Here is a 12,617-nt window from a genome sequence, read left to right as displayed (position 1 = left end):
ATGGAGCAATCGCCACAAGGGTGACTGCCCTTAATTCTGATGCCTCTCCCCAATGGTGTAGTTGATCTCTGATACAGACTATTACATATGGTGTCTCGTAAATTTCTAGCTCTTCTACAACTCATCGACGGGTGAGTAGTAACTACAGGACTCAGGTGGTTGTCAGATAACAATATATATATTTTTTCATAAGAAACCTAAGATCTGACCACTGATTGTTAAAATTAGTTATAAAGCGTATAGTCTTGTCATTACGGGTGGGTTTAGAATGTAATAATTCAGCTCTATCCGAATCTCTGGCTCTTTGGTATGCCCGGGCTATTACCTTTTTTGGATAGCCTCGTTCACATAGACGATTGGTTAAGTCCCGGAATTGACGTTTGAAATCCTAAAAGTCAGAACAATTCCTTTTCAAGCGCAGGAACTGGCCTACAGGGAGATTGCGTTTCTGATCCTGTTTATGGCAACTCTGGAAATGCAATAAACTGTTTGTTGCTGTTGGTTTCCGATAAAGATTTGAATGTATACAATTATCAGCACCCATAGTCAGTTGCAGATCCAAAAAATCGACCTGTCAATCTGAAATGTGAGAGGTTAGATGGATATTGAGAGAATTGTTATTCAGTGTATCAATGAATTCTTGACACAGATCCCTAGGGCCATCCCAAAAAAAGATGATGATGTCATCGATAAATCGATGCCAACCCAAAATATGGGATTGGTACCCTTCCATGGCACTACTAAAAACAACTTCCCTCTCCCACCACCCAAGAAACAGACCGGCATAGGAGGGTGCGCACCGCGCCCCCATAGCCGTGCCTGCCACCTGTCGATAAAATTTCCGATCAAAGGTGAAATAGTTATACTTAAGGATGAATTCCAAAAGCTGCAACACCAAGGTATTTCTAAGATCTGAATCATGGCCCTCCATTTCCAAGAAGTATTTAGCTGCACACAACCCAAGCTCATGGGGAATGTTACTGTAGAGGGACTCTACATCACATGTGACCATCCATGTTTGAGCAGGGAAAACAATGCCCTCTAATTGATTAAGTAAATGCGTAGAGTCCCTAACATAAGAATTTAAACTCACCACATGTGGTTGTAGATAAACGTCCACAAAGTTGCAACATTTCTCAGTTAGTCCACCAACACCCGAGACTATTGGTCTGCCCGGGGCAATCAAGATTTTTGTGGATTTTGGGGAGTAGGTATAACGTAGGAATCACAGGTTTATCTACTGTGAGGTAGAGTAGTTATTTAGGAGTAATAATATTCTTCCTCAGAGCCTCATGTAGAGGTGAAGCATTGTTTGTTTATTATGGCATTATCATGTGTCTTTATAATGGGTTTTTGACTTAGTGGGTTATAGGACCCCCTTTTAAGTGTTTTTATGGTCTTTTGATGTTCAATAAAATTTGTATTTTTCTGAATATTGTTCTGGTGGTGCAGTTTGTGTACAGCCTTGTCTCCCTGTTCACATTACTCTTATTTTCTGTACCTTGCACGCCATTCTTTACATATGGGTGTGCAAATGCGTCTGCTTATTGAAGAGGATCATCTCCTAAAGAGGATTCAACTGCGGGATAGGAGTGCAACCAGTGCAGATGTTTCTCAGGAATGGCAGCAGGCTGGTGTGAACGCATCTACACGTACAGTGAGGTGAAGACTTTTAAAAGATGGCCTGGTGTCAAGAAGGGCAGCAAAGAAGCCTCTTCTCTCCCAAAAAAAACATCAGGGACAGATTGATCTTCTGTAGAAAGTATGGTGAATGGACTGCTGAGGATTGGGGCAAAGTCATATTCTCCGATGAAGCCCCTTTCCGATTGTTTGGGGCATCTGGAAAAAGGCTTGTCAGGAGAAGAAAAGGTGAGCTCTACCATCAGTCCTGTGTCATGCCAACAGTAAAGCATCCTGAGACCATTCATGTGTGGGGCTGCTACTCGTCGAAGGGAGTGGGCTCACTCACAATTTTGCCCCAAAACACAGCCATGAATAAGGAATGGTACCAAAACACCCTCCAACAGAAACTTCTTCCAACAATCCAACAACAGTTTGGTGAAGAACAATGCATTTTCCAGCTCAACAGAGCACCGGGTCATAAGGCAAAAGTGATAACTAAGTGGCGCGGGTACCAAAACATTGAACTTTTGGGTCCATGGCCTGGAAACTCCCCAGATCTTAATCCCATTGAGAACTTGTGGTCATTCCTCAAGAGGCGGGTGGACAAACAAAAACCAACTAATTCTGAGAAACTCAAAGAAGTGATTATGAAAGAATGGGTTGCTATCAGTCAGGATTTGGCTCAGAAGATGATTGAGAGCATGCAGAGGTCCTGAAACAGAAGGGCCAACACTGCAAATACTGACTCTTTGCATAAATCTCATGTAATTGTCAATAAATGCCTTTGAAACATATGAAGTGCTTATAATTATATTTCAATACATCACATAAACAACTGAAACAAAGATCTAAAAGCAGTGAAAACTCATATTTTTGACAGTCTCAAAACTTTTGGCCAGGACTGTACACACGTTACGCAGTGTGCTCGATGTTGCAGCCATTAATTGGTAATGGATGCCTCTAAAACCTTCTCATATCAAAGTAAGCTATACAAAGCATATCAGATAGTGGGAAGAGTGTTATAAAGCATGCTAGCTGCTGCGACTTGGTTTGCAAAGGTTGAGAGAGAGGTGCGCCCCCCACTCCCTCGGCTATGAGTGGTTCGACTTGTGCACAAGTTGACCCCTATACTTTTATTTAGTGAGTAAGACCTACATTTCTAGACTTCTGGTGAGTATACACGGTAGTCTTTTATTTAATCATCAAAATATATAAATTAACCTTTTCATTTTTTAACAGGTATTGTTCCCAATGATGGACAGTTTCCAAATGCCCATGGTTGTCGTGTTGAGCTGTTATGTACTGGGCCTATGTGTAGATATGCAGTAGACCTGCCACTTCTACTAAAAGTGATGGCTGGAAAGAACAGTGAAAAGTGAGTAATAGTGAGATATTAATGATGTGTTTCCATAGCGTTTTAAAAACTTTGGTATTTTTTCTTGTTGCCTCCACTGCACGAGGTACTGACCACCTCCAAAACTAGGTTGTAGTTGCTAGAGAAGCCAGTGGGAGGTAAATAATTCTGGTTTACATGTGAATTAGATGCAAACTACTTGCAACTTGGAATTGGCCCAGTTCCCAACTGCATACAATTTGCATTTAATTATTTGCGTGCAAGCTGTAATTATTTGCATCTCATTTACTTGTGCCTAGTAGTTACTATCCAGGGATTGAGCAGTAGCTGACCCCCATGGAAACAACAAAATTACTGAAATGAGGTGTAGATCAAAACTAGATAGAAGTAAATGTAGTAAATAACATTTATTGCAAATATATTTTAGATAAGGCTAAGGCCTTTTGCACACTACATGCGATTCCAATTTTTTTTTTTTTTTTTAATATACGATCCGATTTTTGATTCCGATTGAAAAAAAAAAAAAAAAAGGAACGGATGCTGCTATGTTTTTCAATCCGAATAAAAAAATCTGATTATATAAAAAATTGGAATCGCATGTAGTGTGCAAAAGGTCTAAGCGCTCATTTCCACGGGCAGTTGAACTGTGTGCTCAGCAAGCAGTTAACAGGCAGTGATAAACAGTTGCCAGGCAGCAGAAAGCAGTTGTGAGAGTTTGATAGGCTTTTCACTGCTTATCAACTGCTCATGGAAAAGGGCCCTAAAGGTAATAAATTATATATCGCAATTAAACCAAATAACCAAAATATCCATCCTCGCCCCAACCTTATTTCCATCCATCCCACCCACAAACACATGCTCCCCCTACCCTGCGGTCTCTGGAATGCCATATCCGTCCGTAATAAACTTACAGCGGTCCATGACCTCTTCCTCTCTAAATCCCTCACCATCCTCGCACTCACTGAGACATGACTTACCCCTTCTGACTCTGCTGCAGAGGCTGCCCTCACCTATGGTTGGCTTCCCCTCAGTAACACCTCCAGACCAGACAACAGGACTGAGGGAGGGGTGGGTCTGCTCCTCTCACCAACCTGCACCTTCCGTGTCCTCACTCCACCTCCCTCCCTACAATTCACATCATTCAAGGTCCACACTATCCGCCTCTACAATCCCCTCCCAGCCATTGTTGCGGTCTTATACCGCCCTCCGTTGAGCTCCAAACCACAATTTCTTGACAACTTTGCCTCCTGGCTCCCACACATCCTCTCCTCTGACCTCCCCACCATCATTCTCAGGGATTTCAATATTTCCATCGATGAACCTAACAACTCTGTCGTGACCCAGCTACTCACCATAGTCAACTCACTTGGCCTAGTGCAACACACCAACACCCCCACCAACACTGCAGGTCACACTCTCGACCTTATTTTCACTAAATCCACCACCATTACAGACCTTGACATCGCACCCTTCCCACCCTCAGACCATCACCTTCTCACCTTCAACCTCCTCACAGAAGGCACCTCCAAACTACCTGCCCACCCACCTGGTCGTTGGCAGCGAGACCTACGCAAGCTCAACCCTAGTGACCTTGCGGCCCCTCCATGCCCTCTCCTCCTCTCCCCACCCTAATCTGTCCTAATCTTGCTGCAGCTCAGTATCGCCAAACTCTCTCATCAGCCCTAGAGAAAGCTGCTCCCCCAATATTCCGCCGCAACCGCTCCCCTAACCCCCAGCCCTGGCGCACTACCCACACTCTCCAGAGGGTGACACGCGCCACTGAACAGAAATGGAGGAGAACTCGACTTAACCAGGATTTCCTACAGTACAAGACTAACGTGCTGCAGTTCCACACAGCCCTTACTGATGCAAAGCAGGAATACTTTACCAAGCTCAACGGAGCACAAGCTTCCAACCCCCATCGTCTTTTTGCCACTTTCAATTCCCTGCTTAAACCCACCCTCCATTTCCTCCCTCTCTGCCACAGATTTAGCCACCCACTTCACCAACAAAATTGTCTCCATCCGTCAGGAAATATCCAATCTTCACCTCCCACTCCCTCCCAACCCGTTCCTCCTCCACCCTATCCTCTCCTCACCTCATTTACGCCTACTACCACTGAGGAAGTCAACCACCTACTGCAGACTTCCCATACCACTACCTCCCCCCTTGACCCCATCCCTTCTGATTTACTCCAGCCTCACTTCATGGATTTTGCCCCAGTCCTCACTACCCTGTTTAACCTCTCCCTAGCCACAGGCATCTTCCCCTCAGACTTCAAGCAGGCCACTGTACTACCCCTGCTCAAGAAACCCTCACTACCCTCCAACTACCGCCCTATCTCCCTCTTCCCCTTTGCCTCAAAACTCCTTGAGCGTCTGGTTCACAAACGCCTGACCCCAGTACCTCAATGCCAACTCACTGCTAGACCCACTGCAATCTGGATTTCAGCCTGCCCACTCAACCGAATCTGCTCTCACCAAAGTGGTCAATAACCTTGCCTTAGCTAAAGCTGAAGGTAAATACTCCATTCTCCTCCTCCTTGACCTTTCAGCAGCTTTTGACACAGTAGATCATCCCTTACTCCTCCAGTCCATGGGCATTCATGACCTCGCCCTGACCTGGCTTTCATCCTACCTCTCCAACCTCTCCTTCACGACCTCCTTCAATGAGTCCTCATCCACCCCCAACCACCTCTCGGTGGGAGTCCCCCAAGGCTCGGTCCTTGGCCCCCAACTGTTCTCCCTATACACATCCTCCATTGGCAAGGTTATCTCCTCCATGGGTTTTAACTAGCATCTGTATGCAGATGACACCCAGATCTACCTCCACACCCCTGACATATCTACCACTACCATGGACAAGGTCTCCTGCTGCCTATCAGCCATCTCCTCCTGGATGTCCGCTAGGTTCCTGAAACTAAATCTAGACAAAATGGAATTTATGATCTTCCCACCCCAGCCATCCATGAACCTCCCAGATGTGCATGTCACTGTAACCACACTACCATTCGCCCTACCTCTCAAGCCCGCTGTCTGGGAGTCACCCTGGACTCCACACTCTCCTTCACTCCTCACATCCAAAACCTCACAAAGTCCGGCAACTTCCACCTTCGTAACATCTGCAAGATCCGCCCTTTCCTGACCTCTGCCACCACCAAACTCCTCATCCATGCCCTCATAATTTCCCACCTTGACTACTGCAATGCCCTTCTGTCTGATTTCCCTATGACCCGAATAGCCCCGCTGCAGTCCATTATGAATGCGGCAGCCAGAATTATCCACTCCTCTCATCGCTCCACCATGGCAGCTCCTCTCTGTGAATCCCTCCACTGGCTTCCTATGCTGTCCAGAATTAGATTCAAGATACTGTGTCTGACCTACAAATCTGTCCACAAAAACTGTCCAACCTACATTTCCGATCTTACTCAGAAGTACACACCTAGCCGCTCACTCCGCTCCTCCAATGAACTTCGCCTGACCACCCCCCGCGTCACCCAGTCCCATGCACGCCTCCAGGACTTCTCAAGAGCTGCTCCAACACTATGGAACTCCCTACCTCCACCCATTAGGGAAGCCCCTCCTTCAACATCTTCAAGAAGGCCCTCAAAACTCGCCTTTTCACTCTGGCCTACCCCCCCTCATAAGTGCTCCAAACCCGCAGCTGAACTCTGGTCCCCTTCCTTTCGTGTCCCTACCTCTTCCTCCTTTTGTGTCCTACCTGATCATGCACCTCCATTACTTTGCACCCATGCTATGCATTTGAGTGAACTCAAATTGTCTAATCTCCATGCTCCCATCCAGTGACCGACTAAGCATTACACTCATACTGTGTTGCGGGATCTGGTTTTTCTTGTAGTCCTGTATTGTCATATTGCTGTATGTCACCCCTAAATATTGTCTGTTGCCTAAACTAATGTCCAGCGCTGCATATGTTGGCGCTTTATAAATACAATAAATAAATAAATTAAGTTTGGAAAACACTCACAATTCTGCATACTATCTAAGTCATACATAACACAGGATCTAATGCATGAACTGCCAGTAAATATGTTGTGCGCAGGCAGCACACAGCAATCTTACCACTACTAACACCAGATTTTATTGCCCAGCAAGTTTTTTACACCTTATCCTATTCCTCCTTTCATGCTGCCAGGAAACCATGAGTGTTAGCTTAGACCTAATAAGGAGCAGATCCAAAGTCCCTAACGTTGTATCTGGAAGTCTCCTTTACTAAGGATACCCTTATAGCTCACGGTCAGTCCTCACCTCTGCAGTGCTGGACCCCGTGCAGCTCAGCCGGGAACCTCCCGCCCTGTGCTGCTCATCCCGCATTTCTGCCTAATATCGAACACACTATCACACCTTGCTGCGGTTCTTGTCGCTGTGAGCCCCAGCAAAGCATATTTGAAACTCCTACTGGGCTCCTCATTGGTCCATGTGTGGACCAATGAGAATCCTCCCTTAAGAGGAAGCTTCAAAGATTAGCAGGAGCTTCAAAGATGATGGCAGTGCTCACAGTATTACATAGCAATGGGAAGGTACTGCAGAGTCAGTAGCAAAGGGTGCCTGGCTGACCTGCATGGGGCTCCACCATACTAGCCATACCAGCCCACATGGTATATGACATGGGGGCTCTGTAAGTGACAAACCCTCCCTCTCTCATATCATGGAAAAGGGGCTCTTTCCCACCTCTGGTGCCCAGGAGGAGACAGGGGCGCATATGTCGTAGGGGGCTTATGTGGAATCTGAGAGACCCTTTTAATAAGGGTAAGGGAATGCCCTGCCCCTTAACAAATATAGAAGGCCCCTTAACAAATATAGAAGGTAACTTTAATGTTAAAGATCTTCTCCCGTAAATCTTGATAGAAGGGTCCTCAGCCACCTCTCTGCCTACCTGATGTCTGCACTGCATGCCAGAATCTGCTTGCACCGTCGCTCTGCGCCGCCCGCGGGATTCGCCGTGACTGAGACTGATGCAGTCCTCTTCTCCCCTAGCCAGCTAGTGTTTGTTTTAAAGAGGTTTCTGCCAGGGCTTCAGTGAAGACAGAGAAGAGGACGGCATCGGCGGCAGTCACTGTGGATGCCGCAGGTAGCACAGAGCAATTGGTGTGTGTAGAACCTAACATACAGTGTGGACATTGTAGGATTATATAGGATTATGCAAACTCTTTGTGCAAATTTATGCAGCGTGAAATGGACCAATCAAATCCTGGCAATGTGGAATTGGATTGGTCCATCTTCAAGCTGCATAACATTGCATACAGAATTTTCATAATCCAGAATAGTGATGAGCACAAATTTCGCATAGTTGTAATTTAGTATCGTAATTTGCAGTCACGCTGCAAAATGTTAATGTAAACCTTACATACAAAATTTATTAGGAATTTTCCTAAAACTTAATCCATCCATAATTTTGGGTGATTTTGTACTGACTTTGGCGGCTAATAGCAAAGCCTACACACATGTTATCATCACCAAAATTTCTGCATATGTTAGGGGGAAGACTGGGAACAAGTCAAAAATTTTTTTTTTAAAAATAACTTATAGTTTTTGAGAAAATCGATTTTAAAAATACAAAGGAAACATGGTTTTTAAACTGTCTTTTTTTCTGAGTTTAAACACCATATTTCCTTGCATTTTTAAAATCAATTTTCTCAAAAACTACAAGGTCTTTTTGAAACATCCTTTTTTTTTGACTTACCAGTTTTCTCCTTAACTTATGTAGCGCCATTTTGGTGTCAGTAGCATCTATGGCGGCTATTCACTGCTAAAGTCTGCATAAAATTACACAAAACTTTATGCAAAATTACGATTATGTGTATACGAAATCACTTGAATTTACAAAGTATAATTACATATATACATACGATGCATAATCGTAATTAGCTGATTATGATCATCACTAATCCAGAACTCAGAACAATTTGGATCTCATTAACCATCGCTAGTAGCAAGTATTTCTATCCAAACTCACATACTTGTTTAGATAAGCTCCTCCCAGTGGGAATCGGCACATAGAGGCACTATAATCTATATAGAAAAAGTTAGATACGTACCTTAGAGGGAAGCCTCTAGATCAGTGATGGCTAACCTTGGCACTCCAGCTGTGACAAAACTACAAATCCCATCATGCCTCTGCCTCCCCGAGTTATGCTTAGTGCTGTCAGAGTATTGCAATGCCTCAGGGGACTTGTAGTTCCACCACAGCTGGAGTGCCAAGGTTAGCCATCACTGCTCTAGATAATCCAGAGGCTTCCCCCATCTTTCTACAGCTTGCTGTTCCAGTGCTGGGACCCTCTTAACATATTCAAATATTTTGGGGTGGCCGTGCTCTCTGGTGCACTGATGTTGCGTGGCTACGGTAAAGAAAAGGGTCCTGGCGAGCAGTGGTGGGCTCTAGAAGGATCAGAGAAGCCTCTGGAGTATGCTTGGGGATGCTGCAAAAAAAGAGAGCAGGGAGATTTTATGAGAGGCCCTTCACATTACTAAAACTTAAGCAACCATTTTTTTTAGAACTTGAAGGATACCAGAGCCCAAGCAACAGTATAAAAAAGACATTGTATACGGTTAGGAGGGGGTAAGCCTTCACTTACCGTTCCCTTGTTTGAGTCATGCATGCCTCCGTTCCCCCGTTCTGTCCCTTGTTACCGGCTCCCGACCCCAGTGTCCTCTATATTTTAATGCAGGGATTCCTCTCCCCTTGTGCCTGCGCCTATGTCATCTGAAAGATATGCCCACTTTCTCCCATCCTGCGGGCATCTAGACATGCACATTCCACAGCACTGGGCAGTTCCCACTGTCAAGACATGCTGCCTGTCAGGGAGCCAGAGGAGGAGGCAGAAGGATTTTTTTTTTTAAACTGCTGCATCACAAAGAGTAAGAGGCAGCAGCGATCATTTATTCCTTTAGATAAAAAAACAAACAAGGAAAGGCCGCTGCACATGCACTCACCAAACAAATGGGAGCAGGGAAATGAAGTGCCAGAGTCCAGTTGCACAAACAAGGAAAGGCCGCTGCACATGCACTCACCAAACAAATGGGAGCAGGGAAATGAAGTGCCAGAGTCCAGTTGCAACCAGAAAAGGATCCCGCTGCACCAGATGGTTCGGTAAAGTACAAAATTGTTTTAATCCAGCATCACGGCAAACAGATAAAAGCTCACGCATATTGGAGCAAACGGCTCCTTAATCATAGCTTACAAATACATGCATTGCACAGCTTATATAGGTGAGTAAGCACACCCATAGGTGTTGCCCTTAGTCTTAAAGAGACATACATACATATCTTAAAATGGTACAAACCAATACAATACTTTGATAAAAACCTCTTAGGGCTCTTTCACATCAGAGCTTGCGTTGGAGAACGCTTAAAGCATATGTTTTATTGTATGCTTTTTAATGCGTTTTGATATGCGTTGCACTGCAGAGAGTGTGCGTTTTTAATCCGTTTTCAATGCGTTACAGGACATAGGAAAACGCAGGTAATTTTTTTTTTTTTTAGTTTTCAACTTTCTACATTGTTCCTCTGTTGCATTCTGAGACTGATTGCCTGCGTTAACGGATTAAAAACGCGCATAGTGTGCGTTTTACATTGACTAACATTGTAACGCATAAAGCTAGCGTTGGCATAAAAACTGCGCCTGGGTGCAGTGTAACGCAACGCACAAAAAGGCTGCGTTATATGTGAAAGCTAAAATGAAAGTCTATGGACTTTCATCTTACCTTGGGTAACGCAAACTTTATCCTTTGCGTTGAAACGCAGAAAATCTGCCCTAATGTGAAAGAGCCCTTAATGTGCCTATAACCTATAGAAAAACAGCACTGCATATTAGTTGCATTCAAATATATTAAGAAAGATGATGTATATATTAAATTATATTATACCCTTGGACATTCCTGTTGGTCTCCATATATCCCACATATCGACGGAACAATTGTGGTGTAAAAGAAGACCTGAAGGAAGGGCCTACCAATAACCATAAAATATCACACGTCATAAAACGTATTCAGATCCAGCTTTGAATTTAGGCCCAAAGTGGTACGTGTCCCCAACTTCCATATCCAAAAGGCCTCAGCAAGGTTTTATAGAGATCATCTCCTCTTGTAGAAAGAAATACCCTTTCTATGCCCTGGAATTTAAACCCAGACATATCCCCTGAATGTGTGTACAAAAAGTGTTTCAATACACTAGAGACTTGGGTAATGTAAGTACTGTTATTTAAACACCTATTCGCACCGCTATAATGTTCCGAAATTCTTTGACGTAGGGGATGGTTTGGACACCCCACGTATTGTATTCTGCATATAGTACACATAATGAGATAAATTACATTACTGGTTTGGCAGTTAGAGAACCTGAACTAAAAATAAAAAGTTAAAATAGCCATACACAGGTCATACTTGCCTCTGGTGTAGTCTGCTACTCAATCTCTTTCTCCTCTCCTGCGTTTCATTTGTCCACTGTTATCAAAGGATGTCTCCGTCCTCCATTTTAAAAATGGCCATTACCCCCTAACAGCTTCCTGGTCAGCACACTGTTAAACTGTAATATCAATTACTTGAGCCATATGGAAACATGGACATTACCTTGCACATTCAGTTGCAACTGACAGCTGCTGATATATAACTGACAGCAACTGGTATATTTCAGTTCTGACAAAATCTTGTCAGAACTGGAAGGTATCACAGTAAGAAGAAAATGGTGAGCTTCTGAGAGGAACTGATTGTGAGGTTAGTATGTAATATTAATTTGCAGCTAGATCATGTGTTTATTTTAAATAATTTTCCTCACTTCAGGTTCCCTTTAATATAGTGTCTAACCTCATAACTGGTCTGTCTGGAAAAATAATTAATCTCTTGTTTCTGACTATGGACATGGCAATAACAGCAAGTGTTATATCTGCACCTGTATGACCCCTTATAGGTCAACCAGGTCGGAATTGGGGTCTTTTCTTGCTCGAAAATAGGCTGGGTGAAAGGCTAGTACCTAAAGTGGGAGCCAGTCTAGAGGAAAAGCCACAACCCTCTTTTAAAATAGTATGAAGTTTGGGATTTGCATGGAGGACAGGCAAGTATTTCTTTATCGTATTTATAATTGGATTGTATTCTAAACTATATGAGGTGACAAAATTGACGCCTCTATTCAGTTGCCTGCTCCTACCAGCAGAGACCGAGACCAAGAGGTCCTGTTGTCTTTTACATAGTACCTGGATTCTGGCTTTATCTATTAAATCTTTTTGATAGCCTTGTTCCATGGGTCTAGACTGAACTAAATCTAGCTCTTCCTGCAACATTACAGGGTCAGAGCCATTTCTAGCTGCTCTTACCATCTTTCTGTATGGGATGGACTTCAATGTATGCCTAGGGTGACAGCTACTCGCCAATAGCAATGAATTGCCTACACATGCTTTTCTAAAGGTTCTCGTTTATAATCCTTCCAGGTGTCACCTGGCCTCTCAATGTAAGATCAAGATAATTTATTTCTGTGGCATTATGTGACATAGTGAAGGAAAAATTTAAATTATTATTGTTGCAATACGTTAGAAAATCAGGCAAAGCATGTTGGGGACCCCTCCATATCAGCAGCAGATCATCTATATATCTGGCATACCAAAAAAGAGAATCAGAAAAGGGGTTCCC

At 43.9% G+C, this 12,617-nt stretch overlaps 1 protein-coding gene across 1 annotated transcript in view; it reads left to right on the top strand.

Moving 5' to 3' along the window:
* FAAH2 (fatty acid amide hydrolase 2) overlaps positions 1 to 12,617 on the top strand; it is an 89,288-nt gene that overhangs the window by 43,305 nt on the left and 33,366 nt on the right. Inside the window, exon 5 of the mRNA XM_068248090.1 lies at positions 2,863 to 2,998. Within this exon, the coding sequence (XP_068104191.1) occupies positions 2,863 to 2,998 (136 nt within the window). The remainder of the gene's footprint in view (positions 1 to 2,862; positions 2,999 to 12,617) is intronic.

The sequence above is a fragment of the Hyperolius riggenbachi genome, chromosome 8, assembly GCF_040937935.1.
Source record: "Hyperolius riggenbachi isolate aHypRig1 chromosome 8, aHypRig1.pri, whole genome shotgun sequence".
Lineage (NCBI taxonomy): Eukaryota > Metazoa > Chordata > Amphibia > Anura > Hyperoliidae > Hyperolius > Hyperolius riggenbachi.
Note: the sequence above shows the minus strand (reverse complement) of the source record. Positions and strands in the feature narration are given on the sequence as shown.